The 24,114-nt window shown below is 37.8% G+C and overlaps 1 protein-coding gene across 1 annotated transcript in view; it reads left to right on the top strand.

The window, feature by feature from the left end:
• PREX2 (phosphatidylinositol-3,4,5-trisphosphate dependent Rac exchange factor 2) overlaps positions 1-12,305 on the top strand; it is a 190,491-nt gene extending 178,186 nt beyond the window's left edge. Inside the window, exons 40-41 of the mRNA XM_076329593.1 lie at positions 2,942-3,009; positions 6,906-12,305. Of these exons, the coding sequence (XP_076185708.1) occupies positions 2,942-3,009; positions 6,906-6,951 (114 nt within the window). The 3' untranslated portion in view covers positions 6,952-12,305. The remainder of the gene's footprint in view (positions 1-2,941; positions 3,010-6,905) is intronic.
• The last annotated feature ends 11,809 nt before the right edge of the window (positions 12,306-24,114 follow it).

The following is a 24,114-nucleotide window of genomic DNA, read 5'->3' as shown; positions in this document are numbered from 1 at the left end:
GGCACTGAGGAAAGGACGCTGAAAGTGATGAAGGTCTGGGCTCAACATGTCTAACTTTGTAACCAACACCGGATCAGCTGTCCTTATGTAATTCATGACAGACACTTGTCATATCTGTTCTTAAACCTCCAGTAGCGGAGAATCCTGCCCAGTGCTTCCTCAATGGTCTGTTCCACAGTTTTCTTAACCTTTTCATTAGGATGTTTTACTTAGGGCCTCATTTGAGTCTTTTATTTTCTTTTTTTCTTCCCTTCAATTTAAGTGTCCCGTTTTCTGTCCAGTATACTGTAGACTTAGAGACCAGATTTTACTTCCTTTCTAGCAGTAGACTTTTAGTATTTTGAATGTTTCCAGAGATGGGGCATCTACAACCTCTCTGGGTAACCTGTTCCAGTGTTTCACCACCCTCGTGGGTGGTGAAAATTTCTTCCTTATATCTAGTCTAAATCTGCCTTCTTTTAGTTTAATACCATTACCCCTTGTCCTATTGCTACAGGCCCTACTAAAAAGTCTGTCACCAATTTGATTATCATTTCCCTGATAAGCCATCACTTCTGTAGATAGAACATCAATTCATCTGACCTTTCTTTTTCAGTTGCGTTTTCTTACCTAATCGTTCTCCCTATTCTCCTCTGAACTCTTTTCAAGTTTTTATTAAAGATGAGAACTAACTATGAAAAATTACAGAAGGATCTTACAGGACTTCATGATTGAGCAATAAAATGGCAGATGAAAATCAGTTTAGATAACTCTTAAGTGATGCACACGGGGGAAAAAACCCCCCTAAGTTCACATTCAAAATAATTGCCTGTGAGCTTGCCATTACATCTCATGTTCAAGACCTCAGGATATGATAGAAAACATCAGCTCATTCTCAGTAGCTATCCATAAAGCAAATCAGAAGTTATAATGGTTTAGGCAAGGATAGATGACAAAGTAGAAATCGTGCTGTCATGACCCTTCATTTTGAACTATCTGACATTCTGATCCCTTCCATAAGGATATAGCAAAATGGAAAAGGTTCAGAGAATGTCAGAAAAAATGATCAACAGTTGGGAATCGTTTATAGACAAGACAGACAGACAAAATAATCTAGGATTGTTCAGCTTCATGAGTGAAGGAGGATATGACAGAGGTCTAAAGAACATGTGGCATGGATAGGGACTGACTGTTGTCCTCACCAGTGCAGAACTAAAGGCATCAAATGAAACTGGCAGATTTAAACCAAATGAAAACAGTGGATCTTGACACAACAAGCTAAGACTGTACCCAACATGTGGACCTCCTTCCACAAGGAGGTTAGTGATGTGAAGTTATTCATGGGTTCAAGATGAGATGGGAAAGAAGAGAAGAGAATCACTGAAATCTATTAAATATATACTTGCTGCTGAACAGAGGAAGTATTGAGTGACTAATGATTGAATTCTGGAGGAGATCCTGGGGAAAGACATATGTTTGTCACGGTCTGTAGTCATGTGTCTTTTGCAACTGTTGGAGACAAGCTTACTGAGCTAGATGTAAAGCTAGTAAAATCTATATTCTGCCTTCAGTTTTGTAGGTACTGTAGTTATTTTCCTCTATCCTTACCACTTTTTTTTTTCCTAAAAGAAATGTAAGGACACAGTATTTTTTGTGGCCCGTGTTGATTTACATAAACTCTGAGAAACCTACCTGTGTGTAAACAGCCAGCCTTTTTCATCTTTTGTTTGAGCCCATAACAGTGAACTAATACCTTATCAATTACCCGGGTACCAGATTTCAGTCAAATGCAAGATCTAGTCTTACTCTGTGTATTGAATCAATGATTATACCTCATTTTTACACCATGTGCAGCTGCCATTGCAGCTCTGTTTGGAATGTAAATTATCTTTGATGTTTCACACCAATCTAAGATCTCACTCTGAGAATTGTGAGATTATGTATTTTTGTCTCTGTTATTTTGTCCTGAAAATTTAAGTCGTACAGAAGGAGAAATAAAGGGAGAGTCAGTGTATGTGTTATAGGCAGAACAAGTATTTTCCACCTCCTTTAAAATGTTAGAAAACATAAAGAGACTGTAAATCTAACAGATATGTTTCTTTATGATGACTACTTTACATTAATAAAACTGCATTTCAAAAGCTAGATCTCATCATTTAAAAACAAATTTTACTAAGTTCTTTCGTATGTCTAAGCTAGTTTGTTTGCAGAAGAGTCTGCATTTTTCACTGTCGTGGTATATGAACATTGTGCATGTTTTATCAACTTCCTCCTTACTGGATGAGTCAGTGAGACAAAAGTGCTTTCATTATTATTTTTCAAAGGATCAATTCAGGTACAGAGAGACCAACTTTTCTAGTTGACCGTGCTTTAAGCAGGGGTGTAAGACTAAACAATCTCAGGATGTCCCTTCCAACCTGATTTTTTGTGATTCTGTGATTATAAAGGAAGATCAGGACTTGCATTTTTCTAATCCTGATTTAGTGCCTCAATTTAGGCCATTTTTCTAGATTTAACTAGAAAGCTATTAATAGGAAATAATCTGTAATATTTGTTTGTTCAGAAGTTCATAGGAAATAAGTGACATTTCAGAAAAGAAATGTTGTTATCCATGCCTTCTACAAAGAATGGTGACAAAAATCAAACAAATTGAAACAAGATGTGTTTGGATTGTTTTAAACCTTAAATGTTAATTTTTTATGAACTCTTTTATGTTAGTAAGATATATATGTATGCATTTATTTAATGACATTTAATGACAAGTTTCTGCATATTTCTCTAAGTTGAGAATTAATGTACTGCTTTAACTTGTTCCCCACCTTAGAAGAAGAGAGGTGTTTCGGGACGTGGAGTATATGTATTAATTAGTTATAATCAGTAGTTACGTTCATCTAGAAAGTTCAGAAAACTTTCTAACTTGTGTTGAAATAAATGAAGCAAAATTGTTGTTTTTCTTTCACAGGGTGCGAGAGTACAAAACACAGCCAAGAATTTAGGAGTGAGGGATCGAACGCCACAGTCTGTCCCAAGGTAACTGATTGTTTGTGTCCTAGACCATGATTTTTCCTAGCTTGTGCACAATTCTGTCCTGGCTGCTCAAAAGCTAACAATAAACATTGACTGTATTGTGCACTAACTGCTAAGATTTGGCTTTTAATGTACATAGAATCAATTATGTTCTTAGCCATACAATTTTAATTAATTAGCTGCAGAAGTCCAGGCTATGTAGCACTTCAAAACGTGCCCGTTTTTGAAAAAATGAAATCTAGTTCATGTTAATTATGAAAACACTGGAGTAAGTTCTTCATCACTTGTGATGTTTAGTGGTTTTGGGGAAATACTCATAAGTAAATCCATAACCCCATTTTAATGAAATACTGTACTGCAATATCTCAGCAAAATCATGTTCTAGTTGCTTTTAGAGATGATGTAGTCTTTCTTTGTCTCTTTCTGAAACATCCATTAGAATGAAAAATGTGACTGTTCTATATTTATCCAGCTTTTTAATGCTGTGATGGATTGCAGGTACCTGAAATGTTTCTTAACAAGCACAATACTTATAAATGAAAATAACTGAACAACAATGTTCTTAAATTTATCTTAAAGTGGTTTTATTAATCCAGCTCTAAACTTTTTTTTAACCAATTTAAAACATAATGTTTTTTGTTGACTAATGATAACACATTGAACGAGCTAAACAGATATGTGGAATACGTAACAGACCCACTGTGGTGTTTAAGTTTCAGTGAAGAAACAATGAATTTGTAACACCCGATAGAGGTAACCACGTGAATGAACACATACAGTATCCATAGGCTCACAGAAAGACTGTCTTCTGGATTCTGACCAGTAATACTCAGGAACTTTTTCTTATGCAGTTTGCTCCCCTTTTCTCAGGTGTCCCAGTTTCTCCCAGTAGGGAATCAGGCTACTGCTCATAATTTGTTTGTAACAAATCACTGCACATTGTTCCTTGCCTGTGCTGGATCTGATTCTAGAAAAGGAGTGTACCTTAAGTGTACAAGGTATGAGTAAATCTGAGTAGCAGCTGCTGTTCAGTTGCTGAGTAGCAGCATTTGTTGGAGCATATATGCATCTTGCATGCCCCATAAAGGAGATTAAATAAGAACCAAGAAAAGTACTGATTCTTGAAGCCTTTTTATGTTTTGAACAGTATGGTTCTGGCCTTAAACGGACTCTTCCTTCATGACATAATTCTGGAGACAGCCAAAGAGTTGTTGCAAACGAAACTTTTCCCACCTTTAAATGACAGAGCATGTATCTAGATGCAGAGCTTTTGTGATAAAGGAAAAATTTATGTTCTTGAAAAGAAAAACTTAGCCATGACACAGTTTTTGGCTTTGCATCAGTTGAGAAAAGACACTCCCACAGCATAGCAATGAAAAGCTGAAGGAAAACTATGAGGTGGCTCCTAGATGCCATAGAATGGACAGATGCATCCAGCACACTTGCCAGTCAGAAGCAACGGCAATGTCACAGGAATATCTCATTGACCTCAGTGCTTGGGGCATTTGGTGTACCGTTAGAGAGGTAAGTCACATAAGTCAGAATAGTCATCAGCAGGAGTGATACTTTTGACGTATAGGTAAACGATACTGTGGGTTCTCAGTTCTTGGCCTTGAAAAGAATTTTACCATTACATTTGGCTCCATTTAACGACACTTGACAGTGTTCTCAGTTCTCTGCAATTGCCACTGTGTTCTGTCTTTTCTCAGCTGATCTGTTTGTACCATCTCAAATGGTTGTTCCATATATATATTGACCCAGAACAGGCTGTTTATGCTCTACACCGTCTTCAGCAACTGTAGCTCCTTAGGGATTTATGCACCCTTGTTGTTAGTTTGCTTCAGAATTCCCCTATATCACTTGCTCTTAAGACAAGTAATCTTAATGATTACCATTTTAACCTGAAGAATACACAGACCTTGTTACTTGGGGCTGAGCTTTTCTGCACATTGTTCCGTAGAAATTAGATTTTGCTAAAACATCCATCAAAAACTAACCCCACTGCAAATACTTAGATGAGATTCTGACAGTAATTTTATGTGTCTTTTGCTAGCTTTGAATATTACTCCTTTATTACACCAACAGAGTCAAATAACTCAGATAACCCCTGTTTATTTTCCTCTGCATACTTGTCCATATAAAGATCAAGCCATCTTATTCTCTCATCAGTATACAAATATAAGATATACGTGTATTGGCTTGTATATGGCTTCTAACAAATACATTGGTGTCTGCACAGTGTGACCTTAAATGATGTTTCTGAATCTGCCAGATGACAATTTGGAAGAGCCCGATGATCTTCAGAACACATTATGGTGGAGGTTTGAAAGGAGGTTTGCAATTGCTGTTTGGCTGACAGAACTGATGCTCCTTGTTCTTACCATCCAGAAACAATACTGCTTGATAATCACTTCCAGTGAGATTCAGAGAAAAGTTATTTAGCCCACAGCCATTGTGTGTTGTCAGTGTCCCATGGGTTTTAATTCCTAAGGGAACTGAAATAATAGAACAGCAGCTATCCTGCCCTGCTCTTGCGTAGCCACAGGATGCTTTTTCTGACAGGATGTGCCTAAATGTTGAAGAGGCTTTCAATGCTCATGGGGGTAGCCATACAGACCGTGCCACACATAATTTCAGTAGCAGAGTATCATGCCAAGAAGGCACCAGCCCATTGATCTTGAATTGTTTGGGGAGCTCAGCCACATGTACAGAGTTTTGGTTTCTGTGTTGATTTGTAGTATGATTTTGAAGTTTATGATTAGTTGAAATGGAGTCATATAAATTCATGTGATATTTAGCAGGCAAATTTGCAAAATATACTTGGAAAACTCAGATACCCTGAGCATCTTAAATATCCCTAGTCCCCAAGCCACTGGACGATTCACCACTCTGCCTGTAGCCAGACCTACCAAACCTGCTATTTCTATTGCTTTGGTATTTCAATATCAGAGATTCTTCCTGTTAAGTATTAATGCACATGCTGTGTCATTGTCTCTTCATTTTTGGCTTCTGATGCTTTTTCTCCTTGCCATGCCGTACTCGGTGGCTTCTCTTCACTATTCCTTCAATGATACACTTTCCCTGAGGAAAATATGTAATCTCCAGATGAGATCATGTCTATTGCTGGTTCTAATTGCTGTGGTTGCAGGGGAGATAACTGTATGCTGGACATACAGGACAGAGAGCCCGAGGTCAGAATGATTGCCGTTTATTTTCAGTATTCCTAACACTAGGGTAAAGTTTCAAACACTTGCTAATAACCAAGTCCATGCAAAAGGGTTTAATAGAAATTCAAAAGCCTTTATAAGTGAAGAAGTGGCTATTTCAATCGGTACTGAGATAGTCATTTGAACCAAATCTTACTGGTCTTGACTTCATACACGTAGAAATGGGGGGGAGAGAGTTTAAAATCTTCATGTTGGTGTGTCACGTGTCTGACATCTGTCTTAGGTTCTTCCAACAGCATCAGTTTTATAGGGAACTGTGTTAGAGTGAGGTCTGACTGTGCCAAAACAAAACAAAAATGGAGGCAATTGCATTCACCAAGCAGCTTTTCCAATTTAGAAATCCAGAGCAACAACTGGTAGTTGGATTAGTGGAGACTTAGCTTGCTCCAGAGCGGGGTCTTCAGTGCAGAAATATGAAAACTTGACTAAACTGGAATGTCTTTATAAAGTTGCTGATAGATGTGTGTTTTAATGATACCACTTTCAATGTAAACATTCATGCTCATGAATAAGATTTTACTGGTTTTACGTCAATGTTATTAAACTGAATTCAGTATCTCTTGTTTTGCAGTGCAGGAAGACTTAGATTTAGTTTGTGTTCCTTAACTTCACGCATTTTAGTAATGACCAAGCTTTCAGAATAACAATTGCTTTGTTTTTTGTCATTGTCAGGTTATACAAGCTATGCCAGCCACCACCACCTGTTGGAGAAGAATGAGGAGAACTGCTCCAGAAAATAATCCAATAATGGCCTTTAGGATACTGGGACTATGTGACAAAATCTAACTGCACTATAGCAGTATGTGCCTGGGGCTTTGATAAATAAAAAAACCCTTTACTCAGGATAAAGAAAGAAATACCCTAAATATTCTCTATTGGCATTGAAAAATGAATTCCAAAAAGCATTTCTGCAATCTGTGCACTCCAGCCTTACGCTAGTAGAACGGGAATCTTCCTCGGGAATTTTACACTGGAATCAGGTTCATTTGATGTGTCTTGTTCAGCCACACGATAGGCATAGCCAGCAGCTTGAAAACAAATGTCTTGTTCAGAGAAAATGACTTCACTTGTACACTATACAGAACGCGTTCTTGTGGAAGGAATAAAAGCCTAGATAAACTAGGCTTGATAATGAGCATGCACTTCATATGGGGCCCTTTGCACTGCTAATCCCTTTTTTCCTGTCGCCATCATAATTTCTCAGAACGATGACATTACTGTTTCAAGGATATAATGTAAGTGAGGTATGTAAGAGATGTAAAACTCATCTCAGAATTGTGTTTAATGGCTGCAGGCAGACTGCTGCTATGAACGTGTGCTTGTAATCAGTAAACTCAGCCATGTCTTAAGCAGTCCGTTGTCATACACCTTTAGAAGAAATACCTATATGGCATATGAGGCGGAGTTTTGCCCTTTTTCAGTTGCCATTATAATGAAGAAGAAGGGTAAGTCTGATTTCATCCATAGTTAGACTGAATTTCAGACTCTGTCTGACGGATGTTTTACATTATTGCGCCTCTGCATTTCAGAGTTCTACAGAGTTGTGTATATTGTATAGTACTATACTAGCAAATCTACATAAGGCGAGGATGAGGCAGTATTGTTATGTTTAACTGGAAACGTCTGTGGTTTAAGTTGAAGCATAGTTTGGGGGTTTGATGTTTTATGCTGCCATTTCCCGTATTTTTTCAGAATTGTGTTGTATAGTGTTTCAGTTCTTTGGAGTGGTAATTGTTATGGATTTATTTTGAAACTGTACTGAGTATTTAGAGGGCCCAGGGAAAATGTGTCTGCGTTTGGCTGTTCTTTTGGCCAAAGAATTTTCAGAGAAAATGCCCCCAAATGAGGTTTCATATGTGAACACATTAAAACAAAAACTATATTCTGAAATAGTTCTACTTGTAGCAGTAGCTATGCGTTCTATTAGAGCAGGACATACACTGTCTGAATAAAATTTATTTTTTGTACAACAGCAGCCTATAGTTATGCTGTAGCAATCAAACCTCACAATGTAATTGTTGCATATTATCTAATTATTTATGAAATCTTCAACAAATATATTAATCCACAATGCAATAAGTGAGAATTCAAAATGAGCTGTACTCTTGCAGAGAGTGTTTTTTATATAGGATATCTAGGGGACTTGTTACTTTTCTCCAAAGGAGGAATTAGAGCTCCTACCTTTTTCAGTATTCTTAATGTTTTTACACAGACTTTAACTTTGCTAAGAAAATAAATATTTTTATATATCCACAGATATATATGTCTGCTCATATATGTGAGTTTCAATATGTATATATTTATGTAGTCATATCAATTACTGGTCCAACCTTAAATATAGAATGTTTGCCTTAAACTGTGACAAAGACGTGCAGTAATGAACGCTTCAGTAACAATTTCTCCTTTGTGCTTTGAAGTTTACACTCTTTCATAGTTACTGGAAGCTGTGGGACTATAACCTTTTTGATTAAAAAAAAAAACCCCACCCAAACCCAGCAAACAAAGTTTTACTCTTTAGAAACGTACTCATTTTGTCTAGGATGACCTAACGCTTGTACGTAAGAAAGAGTCACGATTTCTATAGTTGCTATTCTAGTCAGGATCTCATACTTTCGGATGTGTTTTATTCAGAGAGGCAGTATTGGCTAGGGTAATTCCCGTTCCAGGCAAAAGCGTAAAACCTGTTTCAGTTTCTGCTTGTTCAGACATCAGGAGTACAGAGAAGCCGTAACCTCCTCATGCCAAGGATGGTGCCGGTGTCAGCCCCGGCTGTGAGCTCGCATATTCCTGTGAGATTTGCCCACATGAGTTTTGTTTTTTTACTACGAGGTAAGTCAGCTGTCAGCTGCACGGAGCTGCTAATCCTGTATAATATAAAATAACCTAGAGGACAAAATCTGTTGCATGCGCACACATTATTGTAACTAGTCATCACTTTTTTTTATTGCATTGAAAATGGTAGGAGTGCAAACGTGCCAAAAGAATCTCCTGTATAATATGGTAATTGTCTAATTTGTTTTGTCATTGAAAGCATGGGGTAATAGACATTTGTAAACACCGAGGGACAAATACTTATGAGCCAGTCACTGGACCAAATTCTTTAGCTATTGTTTCATGAGTGTGCATCAGAAATCTTGGCCTCTTGTTTTTATATCTAATTTTTGGTTCTTTATTCTTTTTTTCCCCCTCTAGAGGCAGTTTTCAAAAACTTATTCAGCACTATGAGCTTCATTGGTGACCCATACTCCAAAATAAAGTATCTATTTAGCCTGGTATCAAAGGGGCTGAGAAACTTAAGCCCTGGTTTTCTGGGATTACAGGTAGCGCGTAAAGATAGGATTTCCAAAGGAAATTGGGCATAAATGTCCCACTGACTCTCTATGGAGAGTGGGTGCCTAATTTCTCAAAATTTCCTTCAAAAGCCAGTGTTCACTTGAAACATTGCACAGCTTTTCAAACTGCTTTTCTTGCCCCTCTGTTTTCAGAGCACACTGCACATTCTAACACATCTGGCTTCTAATAACATTAGATGGACCTTCAAGAACCCCATTCTTAAATTACAAATTTACACACGTTCATTACTAAAGCTATTTATCTTGTTTGGTATATGTAGAGGATGTATTTGTTCCTTATGCAAGGTGCACTTGCAGAGTAAAAAAAATCCATTCTCATCACAGTATGTTTATCTTCTCATAAATTTTTAGACTTACAGATGACAAGAAGAGATGACCAACAGTGATGATTTACAAGAACTGTAACACCCGTAGCTTGTTAAATCTTTGCTTCTGCAGCAACAGATTATGCAGCCTATTTTTATGACAATGTGTTGTACTGGTTTAGGGAAAGCATTCTGTATGTAATTTTTACTTTTTCATCCAAGACAAGTGTAATTCTTCTAGGAATAAATTCAAGGATCTAGAGACATACGTTACCAAATACGGACTGCCGTGATTCAGTGGTAGTCTGTGGGGGATGTATAGGAGATTTAACAGCTGGGAAGGGAGGGTTAAGGGCCAAGGAACAGTTAAGTTGCCATAGGGTTCATGCTTGGAGAAAACTTGGATTTTGATTTTGAGGTAGAGCTGATGATGTTTAGCCTATCTTTGTAACCATCATCTATGAATAATAGGATGCTAAACAGTCTTTAATCTATGAAATGAGCATTGATTCAGTCTAGTTCCCCAAATTAAGTATTTCATAACACTTATTTTCCTTGTAGATTGTAAATGTAAATGAATACAAAAATGTATATATTCCAGTTTCTCAGTGCCAGACATTTTTGTGTTTAGGGATCCATTTTAAAGTAAATATTCCTGCTATCAGCTGAACCAACCAACCAATTTTATGTCCACTGAGAGAATTGCAATCTTTAGTGGCTTTTTAGGTAGTTTTCACTGGGTTTTAGCAAATGCATCAGGTTTTTGGGTTGTTTTTTGTTTGTTTTAATGCAGTCAGTAGTGGTCAGAACTGCTCTTCTACTGTTTTAGAGCCAAAACGATTAAACTTAAGTTGACGAGGATTTATAGTAATCATATTTCATTTCATTTGTTAGAATCCCCTAATGGAAAAAAATGAACCAGTTTTATTGATCTGGTTTTACCCAGAGAAATTCACATGCAAACAACAGTGATTTTTTGTTTTATTAACTCATTGTCAGAGGTAGTGTATATATATATATATTTAAGACAATTGCCTGAGTGTGAGTATACACATCATGGTTAAGCATGATGCTCAAAAAAGGAAAGTATCTTTCATTTATTTTCATTTAAAATCAGTAACTGTCGTATATATGCATATTGTTCCGTACTCTTTACTTTACAGCTACTTCATGGATATGTCTGCCAGCATTTTACGCATATTTTGCACCATTTTTGTTTAACATTATGAAAAGAGGAGAGTTTCTCAAGCTAATGCAATGCCTTATGTATTTTATCGCTGTACTTGTTGATAAATGCAGGTAGTGCTTTTCTAATTGTACTCCAGCAGTACACTGGCATTGGTAAATTAGATGCACAGTACATATCTGTCTCAGGATACCTGGATTTTTCATCATTAGGTTTTGAAGTATAAAAAGATACTGAACTCATATTTTTGTATGCTGACAATTGTGTAGGGTTTTTTTTAATATACTGTATATATCAATCAAGTTTTCCTAAAGAAAATGTATTATTAGGAATGTTTCCCTCTTCCTGCTAGAAGACGTGGGTTTATGTTTTCTTGTTATGTATGTATAAATGAATATACAGCATGCACAGTCATGCAGATGTTAGCACCAGCAAGAAATTTCAGATTGTCCAGAGGCCAATCAAGTAGTCATTTCTTATGTTCTTCTCCAGAAATAACATCTCCATGCTAGAAATCCTATATGGCTAGAGTGGAACTACTTTAGAAATAACTTCTGCTTCAGTTTGAAAGTCCAATAGAGTGTTCAAAGGAGCTGGGACATTTCTGCAAGTACTTAGATTTGGACTTTCATGGGAATATCCACAACATCTTTTTTTTTTTTTTTTTTTGGGGGGGGGTGTGTGTCCTATCTGTACCATGCACCAGATTTAAAAGATTAAGCAGCCTTATTAACTTTCTAACACCCTGTATATAGTGTACGTATTTGGTTATACTTGTGTTACACTTTAAAAATGAACTTAATTTCTGCATTGAGTATTGCACACGTTTTTCAAGTGAAGAATATATTGTTTGTAACGTCTTATTAAGCACAAGAGAGCATTACTGCTTTGAAATATTATGTATAAGTACAGCCATACACAGAATCTCTCAGTGAGCTTTTGTTTGAAAACAGTCAAACTAGCAGCTCTGTGGGTAGTTGAGTTTGTTAGAAGTAATGTTTGGAATTTAATGTTAAATATCCTTGAAACATGGATTTAAATTACATTTTCCTTTTTTGTAAAGTGCCTGTGTAGCATACTTTGAATCAGTTGCTGTATTGATTATGGGTTAAACTAATACTGTGTACTTTTAGATCTATGGTTTATTTTTTTAGTCTACATATTAAAGACTGGAATGGTAACAATGTATTACAAAATGTCAGACAGCAATAAAACCATTCATAACATGGCCACTGCAAATCTCTTTATTTGTAAGCAAGAAATAACTTGGGGGCAGGGGGTTGGGGGTCTTTAACCCTTTCAGTATGGCTGCCCTAGGAGTTCTGCTGCAGGAGAACAGAAATTAAACTTCTAGAAATAAACGTTTATAGTAAGAATCTCTTGTGAGGACCCAGGCCCAATCTAGGTTCATTGCTGACAATTAAAGTGTATCTTTATAATCAGTGGAAAACTGAAGCCTGCGTGAGCGGTAGTCCCTGACTTTGGGCAGGTGTATTTTGTGAAGGCTGGAAGAGACACAGGCATGAAAATCCCTTTCTGGCCCCATGGTGCCATTACTGCCCCATGAAGGTCCAAAACATCCACTGTTTCTGGCATTCCCTTGTCTGAAGACTGAAGTATGAAGCGATCATCATCTGTTTACTGCTGTGCACAAGGGTAATCTGACGAGCATAATGTGGAGTGTTGCACTCCCTGTGCTAAAAAAACACCTATAAATGACTGATCCTTTAGAGGGATTGGGAACTAGCTCCTAGCTACTCTTGGGATGCCAGGGGTTTGAGGAGTTGCACTGAATGTTTCTGTCATAGGACTGAAAGCTGATGAAATATTAGACCTCGCTGAGCAGTTGTCTCTATATGAAGGAAGTTCTGATTTCTACATGGTGGTTGTGATCAAGATCAAGAGGAACAATGGAGGCAGGACCAAAAGCAGCTACAATTGTTTTGTAAAATCCCTTTTGTTTTCCATCTTCTGCTAGCAGGGAGGAGGGTGAGGATGAAAGTATTTCTGGGTAACTAGACTTCAAAAAATAGATTACTTACATTTTTTTTTCTTCTGTCCTAAGTATTCTAAGTATCCTAAGTATATTTTAGCCTGGAAAAAAGGAGGCTGAGGGGAGACCTTATCGCTCTCTACAACTACCTGAAAGGAGGTTGTAACAAGGTGGGTGTCGGTCTCTTCTCCCAAGTAACTAGTGATAGGACGAGAGGAAATGGCCTCAAGTTGTGCCAGGGGAGGTTTAGATTGGACGTGAGGAAAAATTTCTTTACTGAAAGAGTGGTTAAACATTGGGACAGGCTCCCAGGGAAGTGGTTGAGTCACCATCCCTGGAAGTATTTAAAAGACGTGTAGATGAGGCGCTTAGGGACATGGTTTAGTGGACATGGTGGTGTTGGTTCGACGGTTGGACTCGATGATCTTAGAGGTCTTTTCCAACCTTAATGATTCTATGATTCTATGATTCCTCTCTCCATAATTTTGTGAAGGAAGGCAGCATGGAATTTCGGAGAAGTACTGAGAAGCAGAAGTGACGAGATGATTTCAAATATGGCCTGCTTTTCTACCATCACAAGTGAGGTTTCTTTTTTCAGTGCTCCTCCTTTCTGTGGTCTTGACTTGCCGCCATGAATAACATCAGAAATAAGGTCCAAAGAATTATTTTCTTGATCAGTGTACCCAATGGGAATAAATAGTGCTTTGAAACAACTTCTGAGAAAGATACCAGATACACCATGGTAGCACTTGGGTGTCCAGTAATTTCTCATCTTTTGTGAGAAAGTATTGCTATCACCATGATTTGAAAGTCAAAATGTCTGCAAAGGGACTTGCTACACTTGCATGTCAGAGGTCATGTGAGGCACAGTGTGAGTCCAGGATTCAAAAAAGATAATGTATCTTTGCCTCACATCAAAGTATGTGTCAGCTAATCTTTGAAAGTTAAGACACGTCCTTTTAAATGTTACTCATAAACTTACTTTTACTATGTATTTGATTATTTCTTTTTTCTTTTTTATGGCTCATTCTGTCATGCAGAAACCGGATAGATGATGCTCATACTTTGCTTATACTAATGAAGTGGAATTGCTAAGAATTACTTCATTCTTGGTTGTAGAAATCTTAATTATCTGAAACTGCTTTTCCAGATTGTACTTGATTTTTTTTCCCCCCTCATTTCTGTATACATTTTCCTCTGTGGAGCTGCCAGGGTCCTGAGGGCACTAAAAAACCCTAATTGCCCCAACCAGCCTCACCCCCGCACCCGCTAGCCATGGATCTGGGGCAGTGTTTCAGCTCAGGCCCAGGCAGCTCCTGTCTCCAGCCTCATCTCCTGGGTGGACCTTGAAACCTGTGTTCTAGTCCCATCTTCTGCTGTTTCTGATTGGACTTTCTGGATGGACCCTGCACCTGATTCAATATTTTGCCTTGTCTGATCATCCCTGGACTGTCAGCAGAGCCTGTTGTTGTCCTGGCCCTGCCAGGGGGAGGCCGCTGGGCTGTGTTCACCCACAGGTCCTGGCTTGTCCTCCTTCAGGGAGTGGACCTGCTCTTGCTGCTACCCGAGGGGAACATCCAGTGCTGGTACAGGTTCTGCCACGTCTAACATACTACTGGCTTGTGTTGCGTTAAAGCAGATTAATGGATTAGAGTGCTGTTGGCGGGGGGGGAGGGAAATGCCCATTTCCAGTCACAAGACAGACGGGAGGCCTCTTCCGCTGATTTTAATGGAAAGTCCCAAGACAGTCTTGGGACTAAGGGTAGCATCCAAAAATTCTCTATAGCCCTAATTTGGCAAAAAGATTTGAAAATGCATCTCTAGAACATTGACAGGACAGGGGGGAAAAAAAAGATACTGGTTACTGAGAAGGAGCGCAAGGTAAGTGCTGAGCAGTGTCAATACAGCAATGAAATGTCCTGAAGATTTGACTTCAGTTTTTCCAAGTATTTAGCATAGTTGATATGTTATTAAACAACTGCATCCTTTATAGAAGATTCAATGTAAATTCTTACTATTTTGACTTACATCCAGAACTTTTTTTAAAGCTCTAGGTTTTAGCTAGTCATGTTTTGTTCTTGTTATTTAGATTTCTTTATCAGGGCAGGGGAGATTTTAACATCTGGAATAAATAATTGGTGTCTTTCCTTGTGAAGCATAACAGCCTCTAGAAATAGGAGGAAATTGTACTGGATATATTCTGGGAGCATAATCAAATAAAAGGAACACCAATAGGTTTTGATTCTGCTTTCATTTAAATGAATAACCAAATTTTCATCGACTACAGAGAATGAATCCATAATACTGGGACTATTATGCCAGAACTGGACTATTATGAATGCTTCTCAACGTGTTTAGTTCACCTAATTAATGAAACTATTTATGTCTCAAGACAGAAAGCTTGACTGGAAATGAGAAGCAGACCACATGTAATCAATGGGGTTTTGTCATCAACCAGCCATACAGTAGGTCTAATCAAACCAATACAGGGCATGATTGCAAGCAAATGAATATCAGTACTGCATTAACTAAAGTCAGTGCATCATCGCAAAAGTTAATGACAAAGTATCACCCAGATTAAGACAGAAATAATGTCTGATCCTGATCAGTGCTACTTGCTCATATTGTAATACATTTCAAAATAAATTGAGTGACAGTTGAATTCAAATTCAAGACAAAGTGAAGCTTGATTGAATGTTTAGCAATATATTAGATGCTGTTCCAAAATAGGAAAATACATAAAGCTTTTATATATTAAGAAGTCGGATAGGTGTTTGGAATTTTGACAGCACACTCTGGAAAATTGGTAGCTTGGGAAACATAGGGAAACAATTATAATCGTGCCAATTTTAAAGGACATTTGTGGGCCTGATACAGACAGAACAGACAGTAGGCTTTCATTCCTGGACTAGTTCCCATGACTTTGAGAGAAAGCATTAATATTGGAAACTGTAGTGTGGGACTAAACTAATCTGGATACTCATCACACAACAGTCATGAGGGGCAAGAGAATCTCTTTTAGTCTTAATCCTTATATTTAAAGAAACATGAATTCCCTACCTAATCATAGCTCCTATTTTTATTTCTAATGTGAGAAATAATCAGTGTCTCTCTACTGTCCTCAGTAACAAAACAATGTATTAAACAGGATTTTAAGACTTTTTCCTCCTTTTTTTTTTCTCTTTAATTTAATAAACTCATTTATTCATGCCAGGTGAGATGCCTTTCAGAGGAAAAGTAGAAGTTAAGATTCCAGTCACATTGATGTTATGGGCCTGTTGTGCCTTCAACACCTCTCTTGAAGGCCACAGTCTGTTTGGAGCTTCCTGCAGGAGTACTTGTCCCAGTGGTGAGCAGTCAGGCAAAGAGAGGACTCTGAAGATGGAGGAGGGACCACAGTGCTTTCTGTTGAGATTGTGGTAAAAATGCACCTCATTTCCATTGGAGTTTAGCTATGATCTAAACAAGCTAATAGCAAAAAATACAGTCCAGTATAGTGAAAGTAGAATATGAGCCTTACTGATGGTCTAGAAAAACAGGAAACAGATGTTCTGTACCAGTTAGAATAAAAGTGGGACAACTGCTTGTATCATGTTTTAGAGTGGCAATAAAGTTTGAATGAGAAGGGCAGAAAAAACAGTGGAAATCCCTACTTTGTCCCTAAGTATCCTTAATATTTAAATTTGCTTTAGGCCACATTAGATCAAAAGAATGAGGAGGTATCCCTCATTATAATCAGGATTTCAACAAAATTCGAAGCAGTTCAGTCCAAAGAAGTAGAAAACTTGATATAAACTGAGGAACTCATTCTACTGTTCTTCCACTCTCCAAGTCCTATTTCCCTATTTCCAAACACTAATAATTCCTGTGACCCTTCCTTAGACCAGACTCAGTGGGGAGGCCAAAGAATAAACCAGCATGGAAAATGGACTCTGCTCATGTTCAAAGGAAAGAAAATCACAGGTGCCGAAGGCTTTTCAAATGTGCTGAGCCACAACCATTTTCTGTTTCATTCAGCATTTGTCTGATGTATGTCATTGAGCAGGGCTGAAGGTGCAGTGCAGAAATACAAGCTCTGCCAGATTATTTCAAAGTTGTGATATGTGGAAGTAGGTCTGCTTTGAATAAGGTGGGGTGAAATGGAAGAAATGCGATTCCCCTTCCTGTGAAATTTGCTGTTTGGATCACACACGGGACTGTTCAAATATGCTGCTATGGGAAATAAGACTTTTTGTCAACCCGGATGTTAACAGTCAGTCTACTGAAAAATAATCTGCTATCTGCATCCTGAAGTGACAGTTGTGTGGTTTTTCAGCTACTGGATGGTAGCATGAAGATGCAGGAGGACAGACCAGAGACGATGTCGAGGTTCCTCTGGCTTGCACTCTTGTTAGTCCAGTGCATCTTGGGTAGCTTCAGCAGGAGAGATGAAGAATTGCTCCTCTTCTAGAGCACAGCCAGGCCACTGGTGTACAGTCCCGGGATAAGCATGTTCAACTGTTTCCAGGCAGAGGAGAGTATGATGTTTAGTTTGGACTAAAAACTTTTGATTGTGTCCTGGTTTCGGTAGGGATAGAGTTAATTTCCTTCCTAGTAGCTGGTACAATGCTGTGTTTTGGATTTAGGATGAGAACAAAGTTCCACAACAGATTGCCAGGCCAAAAACTCTGAGAAGACTTTTATACCCTTTCAGCATGTGGCCCAGTCTCGTGTGTGTTAGATGTTATAAATGTATGTGCTTTGGATCAGGCCTGCTTTGTTTCCAGATCCTGGAGGCACTTAGATGAGAGTTAGGCTCCAACTTCTTTGCCTATCAGCCCTAGGTGTACCCAGAACAGAGCCACAGTCGCTCAAGGGATTTTTCAGCCAGAAGGGAGGCATCTGGAGAGTTTAGGCAGACTCACAAGCCATTTTGAGTAACGTCTTTGGACTTAATGATTGACATCCTGGTATAGGTACTGAAGTTGTAGTTATCGAAAAGTAAAATCGGAAATTATGTCATATTTTTCAAAAGTGACTCAGGGCTGGGTTATCAGAATACATATATATATTCAACTGGCACTAAGATATGGATCAAAGGAATTAATCTGGCTTTGGACGTGGATTCTGACGTGCAACCTGGCTTCTATTCATTTAGTCACTGTTGCCAACAAATGCTAAGTGTCCAGGTATATCAATCACTTCTGAGAACAGAACTAATGCTCCTGTTCTATTAGCCAGCTCTGATAATTTTACAGTGAACACCTAAGTTTTTCTGACTTAAGGCAAGAAAAGTCTTAAATCCCTTTTATGAGACATTTGTATTTGGATACCTAATCATGAAGACAACCACTTGTTAAGATTTCTAAAGCGTAGTCCAAATTATTTCCATGGCAGTTAGGCATCAAAACACTTTTAAAAATCCCACCAGGCTATCATCTGCACCATTTGTAAAGAGGTAGCTTTAAGAGTCTCATCTAGATGCATATAAAATGTAAGATGAAGGAGGTAATATTCATGGTGTCATAAACTTCCTTCAGAACAGAAATGAAATACCAATTCTTATAAACAAACTTGAGCTTTCATTTATGATTTTCCAGTCATAAGAGCAGTGCACATTTTTTCATACTCACAGGAAGTTCCAGTATTTAATACTGTCAAAGCAACAGCCTTTCACTTGTAGTTCAATTCGCTATGTATTTGTCTCATTTGGCTTGAGTCATTGCTGTAGAGACCTTTCCCCGTAACTGCCAATCCCAGTGTATGGCAAGTTATATTTAAATTCTTACTGGCAAAATGATCAGTTATTCAGAGATTCTGGCTTATATTCAGAGCTTCCTCTTCTCTAACCACCTTTCCAAATGTCCTTGAATATATAAATGTCTCGGCTAACCACCTAATGACAGGCTCTCTGGCTGGCTCCCACCCACTGCGAACCTTATTACTCATGTATTTGTACCAACAGCTTCCCAGATATCTCAACCATCCAAAGATTTTTAAAAATTGTGCATAATCTGGAAGAGCAGAACTCGAGTAAGTCAGTGCTTCTGTTGAAACAGCAGGGGTAGAACTAATCCCCAACAAGTATTCCCTGAGGATAATGAAAGGCACCATAATAATCTTAAAGGATTGTTATACAGTCATCATACTCATGCTGTAGTTCAGTCCTCTAGATACCACATCATTCTTAGATCCATGTGGAAATGTTATATATAGTCTCCCTGTCCTATTGCAGGATTGTGACTAAGTTAGGAAAGGAGGATAGTTCATGACCATGGCAAGGAAGTAAGAAGTCTTGGATCAGTTTCCAATCACTAACATGCACTTAAGTATTTATTTAAGGTAAATACTTAATGCATGGAATCTTTTCTTCTTCAACATTGGTAAAACGTGAATAATACCAGTCCTTCAACCTTTAAGGTCTTGCTGTTTCTGTTCTCTCTTTCTCTACATAAAAGCATGTAAATGCTGCTTACAAGCATCCGTATCCAAGTTTTTGATGCTCTTAATGCCAGCCAGCCTTTAAAGTCATGATATTTGCATCAGTAAAATTCCATAGTCAATCGCCTGCCTGCCTGCTTTGGGGCATCCCCAAAACTATGCGTCTGTATCATTATCTAGTAAATGATATAACCTCTTCGGAAACACAAAGTAGATACTCTCCTGCATATTTCACTAGCGGGAGTTTTCTTAGAATACAAATGTCAGATCAGAGCTCACACACAACCTTGAGAGTGAGATGGTATAGCCAGATCATCCTCTAGCAGCTAGGGAGTCCAGCCCACCTGTGTTTATTGATTTTACTAGCAGTAAAGCACTATATTCAGTTACATGAAAGTGGGGGAGGAAGATCCATGTCCTCTGGATTTTCTGGAGAATTGATAACTTTTCAGAAGCACCAACTGAGAGAGGGGGTGCACTGCTGAATCATTCAGCTCTTCTGGCAGAGGCTTCCAGGAACAGCTGAACCCTAATTATTTCACCGCATAACTATAGATTATTCCTATAATAAGGGCTTACATGGGCCAGACATACCAAGTCAGGCCCTTGTCAATACTCTTCAGGCTAACTATTAGGATGGTATTTATTCTGAAGCTATCAGAAGAGAAGCTATGCAATTTGCTGGGTCTATAATTCTGCTGGTGATAATTAGCTCTGCTTTGCCCTAAATGTTCTAACAAATGGGTCGTTTGCAACAAAATATGTTCAGCAATATTTCTATATTCTGTCTACATAGTGAGCAAGACAAGTAAAGTTTTATATCAGTGTATTAATTATTTAGCATGTTCTCATTCTCTAAGCATACAGAATCTTTTTTTCTGAAGTGCCTCCAAATTACCTAACTCGGTGAGGAAGAAGAGAGCAGCTGAAGAGGAGGAGGAGATAAGTAAGCTGGTAAGATGAGTAAGCTCTTTAGATAGAGGCCGTGCTCAAAACCCAGTAACATTAATGACAAAACCTCTTTTGGCCTCAGGTGGCTTTGAAGGAGCCTTCATTTGAATGAGAAGATGAGAGAAAGCTCTCTCACTCCTACAGGTGAAACTAAAAGAATGATCAGAATGGCAGTATAAAACATTTCAAAGTTGAGTTCTCACATTATGTGGGGTTTGGAAGCCAGGCAAGTACACAGAGCATTGTAGTATATTCAGGAAAAATACAGACTCTAATCTATGATGTACATTACTGTTACATGGAGGAAAAACAACTATGGAAGAATTAGAGCAACAGATTCATCTTTCATATATCTGTAGATTTGAATAGGTTTTGGATTGCATTCGGGGTGATTTTTTTTCTTCATAAAATTTGCTCAGATAATGACATAACTTTGTAGTCTAATTATAACTTGGGCTGAGTAAGTTGTATAAATTGTAATTTTGTAATTCTGCAAAGAAGGATATGGAGGCTTTAGCCATTGATATTGCTCAGAAGCTATATTAAACATACATAGTTGATTGCCATAGTGTTGTTAATGCTGAAGGGGTTTCTGGGAGCAGGATCATACCTATGATCATAAGAGAAGAAAATGTGTTTCAGTATTCCTGCCATTTTTTGTTGGTGGCAAGTATTTTGAAAAGCCCTTGAGGATGCTTAATGTGCAGAAGCGTCTTCCAAGCTCAGGTGGCCAAGCTGACAGTGGTTTAAATTTAGATTTGACTGAGCCTTAAAGTGCATGATTGTTTTAATTTGTTTGGAAAAAATGTCTCTAGGACGTGTATCTGGAACAAAATATTCTTTCTACTTTTTAGTTACGTAGGGTTCTTTAGATGCACACACTGTATGTGCGTATAAAAGTTGTGAAACAGGAAAAAACCCTTTCATATTGCATCCCAAAGAGAGATTATTCAGGATAGGAATCAGTAAAAGGACTATATGCATTGCCAATATGCATTTGCTTTTACGTCACTGCAGAATACTTACTGGGAAAGTAATGCATTAATTCATTAGTTACCTCTTAATTTCCAAAATGAATTTAAAAAAAATCCAGAGACTGTAAATGTGATGTTGGTATTCAAAGAAAGAACAATTTGGCAATTCATTTTCAACAGTCCTTCAGAACTTGCAATGAGAAAAGTGAGGTAGAAGGACATGTGCCTGAGGAAACAATATATTTGTAAAATGTAAACAAAAACACCCCAAGCCCTTCCCCCCCAACACTTAGGTAGAAAATTCTGTATGGTTGGATTACAGTAAGTAAAAGCAAATGAAGCACCATAGAAATGTGAAGAATAGGGAGCTTCTGTGTACTGAATGAAACTTTAATTCCAGGAAGGGGGGCGGGTCTACTTTGCTGATACATTTTCTTTTCTTTTCTCCCACTGGAATTTGTGCAACACCAAATAGCTTTATCTGCTGTGGAAAAAAAAAAACGGATTTTTTTTTTCTGTGATAAAGAACATATTAAGAATCTCCTTAGGAGAGAAGGACTGTTGACTACTGAAAAACTTGAATTACTAAGTACCTGGGACTGAAATCGTTAAAATTGTATGTAGGACTGGTATTGAGCATTTTGGAGTGAATTCCTATATTTTTAGTGAAGCATTTAAAACATCAGGGATCACCCCTCCTAGGAGAAAAATTAAAGATGCTTTTTCATTGTTGCACAGTATTTTCAAAATTCTCGGACATGTCTGCTCCTACAGATTCTACTCTCTGAAGGATGTTTCAGGGCTCAAACCTCAAGCTTAAATTAAAACAAACACAGGGATAAAAATCTACTTCTTACCATTTTTCATTTCAGTGGTTGCAAAAAGAAGTCATTCCAATGGAAGCAGCTGAGCTGTCACGTCTCCTTATCCCTAGAGGAGCTTGGAGGGAACCGTGTTCAATTAAGTGGCACTAGCTTAAGTTTCTTGCTACCTATCTCAGAAACAACTCAGGGCTGGCATTTTATAAGCTGTGAAAAGGTTGAAAAATCATTGTGACTTGTCAGTTGAAAAGACCTGCTAAGCAATTATATAAAGCTGTAAGACGGAAACTGCATCAATTGTTCCAGTTTTTCAGACTCCATTTGGGAGTGTCTTCTAGAGCTGAACATTGGTTAATGAAAACTAGAGCTTTGTTCTTTGCAGTAGAGACAGCTATATACATCTGAATTAGATTGGTGTTATTGCCTTTGAAAAGGAAAAAGAAAAGAGTGCATTTGGAGCCTCAATAGACTAGAAATTTGCTGGTCCAGTAGTTCCAGAGGCATGAACACCATCCTTATATTGATCTGCCTCTTGTGCTGTTTGCAGTATAAGTGTTAGCAAAGATATTTCTACTTGGCTGTATTGAAACAGTGGAGAAAGGGGTAGTTAGTTTAAGACTAGGTGTGTTTGGCTCTGACTGACTCACTAATGTCTCAAGTAACTCCAATTTTATTCCACCTTTTTGAATTCCACCTTTTGAACATCCAGAATGTCAAGATGTTTCTTTTGGATGGAAGTTATGATATAGAACTGAATCTGGATTTCAGCATGGTCCATGGCCTCTTACTGGACGCAGAAGTACTATGCATGGTTTTGCATGTCTAAACTGAGGACTGGATCACAAGCTACTTAAGCCTTGAGTGAAGAATAATATTTAGGCCTTGAATGCTTAAGTTATTTTTGAAAACAGGACATATCAGCTGAGTTGATGGGTCTCTGTAGGGCTGTGTTTTAAGGAGTCCAGAGTATTTTACTATAAGTCTTCATGTTTAGGCCTGTAGCAAAAAAGCTTCTGAGGAAAGGCTTTATGTAGCATGACGGCTATGAATATAAAACCAAACTACAACAATTTCTACAAGGTTTTTCTGGTAAAATGAGGCACTGTCAATATCACATCTTGCATCTGTGTTCTGCTACGTATAATGTAAAAACCATTTTGAATGCTCTTACTGTAAAGGCTTTTTTGCCAGACAGGAGGTAGAATTTTCTTTGATACTCTAATATTTTGTTAGATTTGTGACATTGAGAAGACAGAGAAGATTTATCTTTTGTACTTAAGCAAAACTTGCTGTCATTTGGAAGTTTCCTTTTCTAAAAAATATACATAGTAGTAGGAAAAAAATAATGCTTATGCAGTTTTATTACAGGTGATACTCTTTTCTGGAGCAACTCCATAGACTCCAGAGGTCTTACATGACAGCTGCACATGCTCATTATAACCAGATTTTCAGTAGTACTGAAAACCAGAATTTCCACTGATTGCACCAAGATCCCCATGTGTTCACTGAAGCAAACAGTTCTATCTTGGTGAGACACTGCACATGAGAAAATAAGGCTTATCGGCTCATTGAGAGACTTCAAAATTCAATTGGTACAGGAAGAAATTTTTTAAAAGTAGTGTAATTAAACCATTTGAAAAATAAAGAAGTGCAATAGAAGAATAAATCCAAATAATGAAGCCTGCTATCAAGCAATCATGGAACTCATCCTCTCCTCCAAAATAAGATTTTTCTAGAACAAGCTTCAATATGCTGTTATTGCATTGATTTCTATAAAGGACAGCACTACAGAGAACAGTGTATCGTGAAAAAAATCAGCTCTAACTTTTTTTTTTATATATTGCCAAACTTAGTTGCAAGCCTTCTACAAACTTTTCA

The sequence above is a fragment of the Aptenodytes patagonicus genome, chromosome 2, assembly GCF_965638725.1.
Source record: "Aptenodytes patagonicus chromosome 2, bAptPat1.pri.cur, whole genome shotgun sequence".
NCBI lineage: Eukaryota > Metazoa > Chordata > Aves > Sphenisciformes > Spheniscidae > Aptenodytes > Aptenodytes patagonicus.
This window is presented reverse-complemented; position numbering and strand designations above follow the sequence as displayed.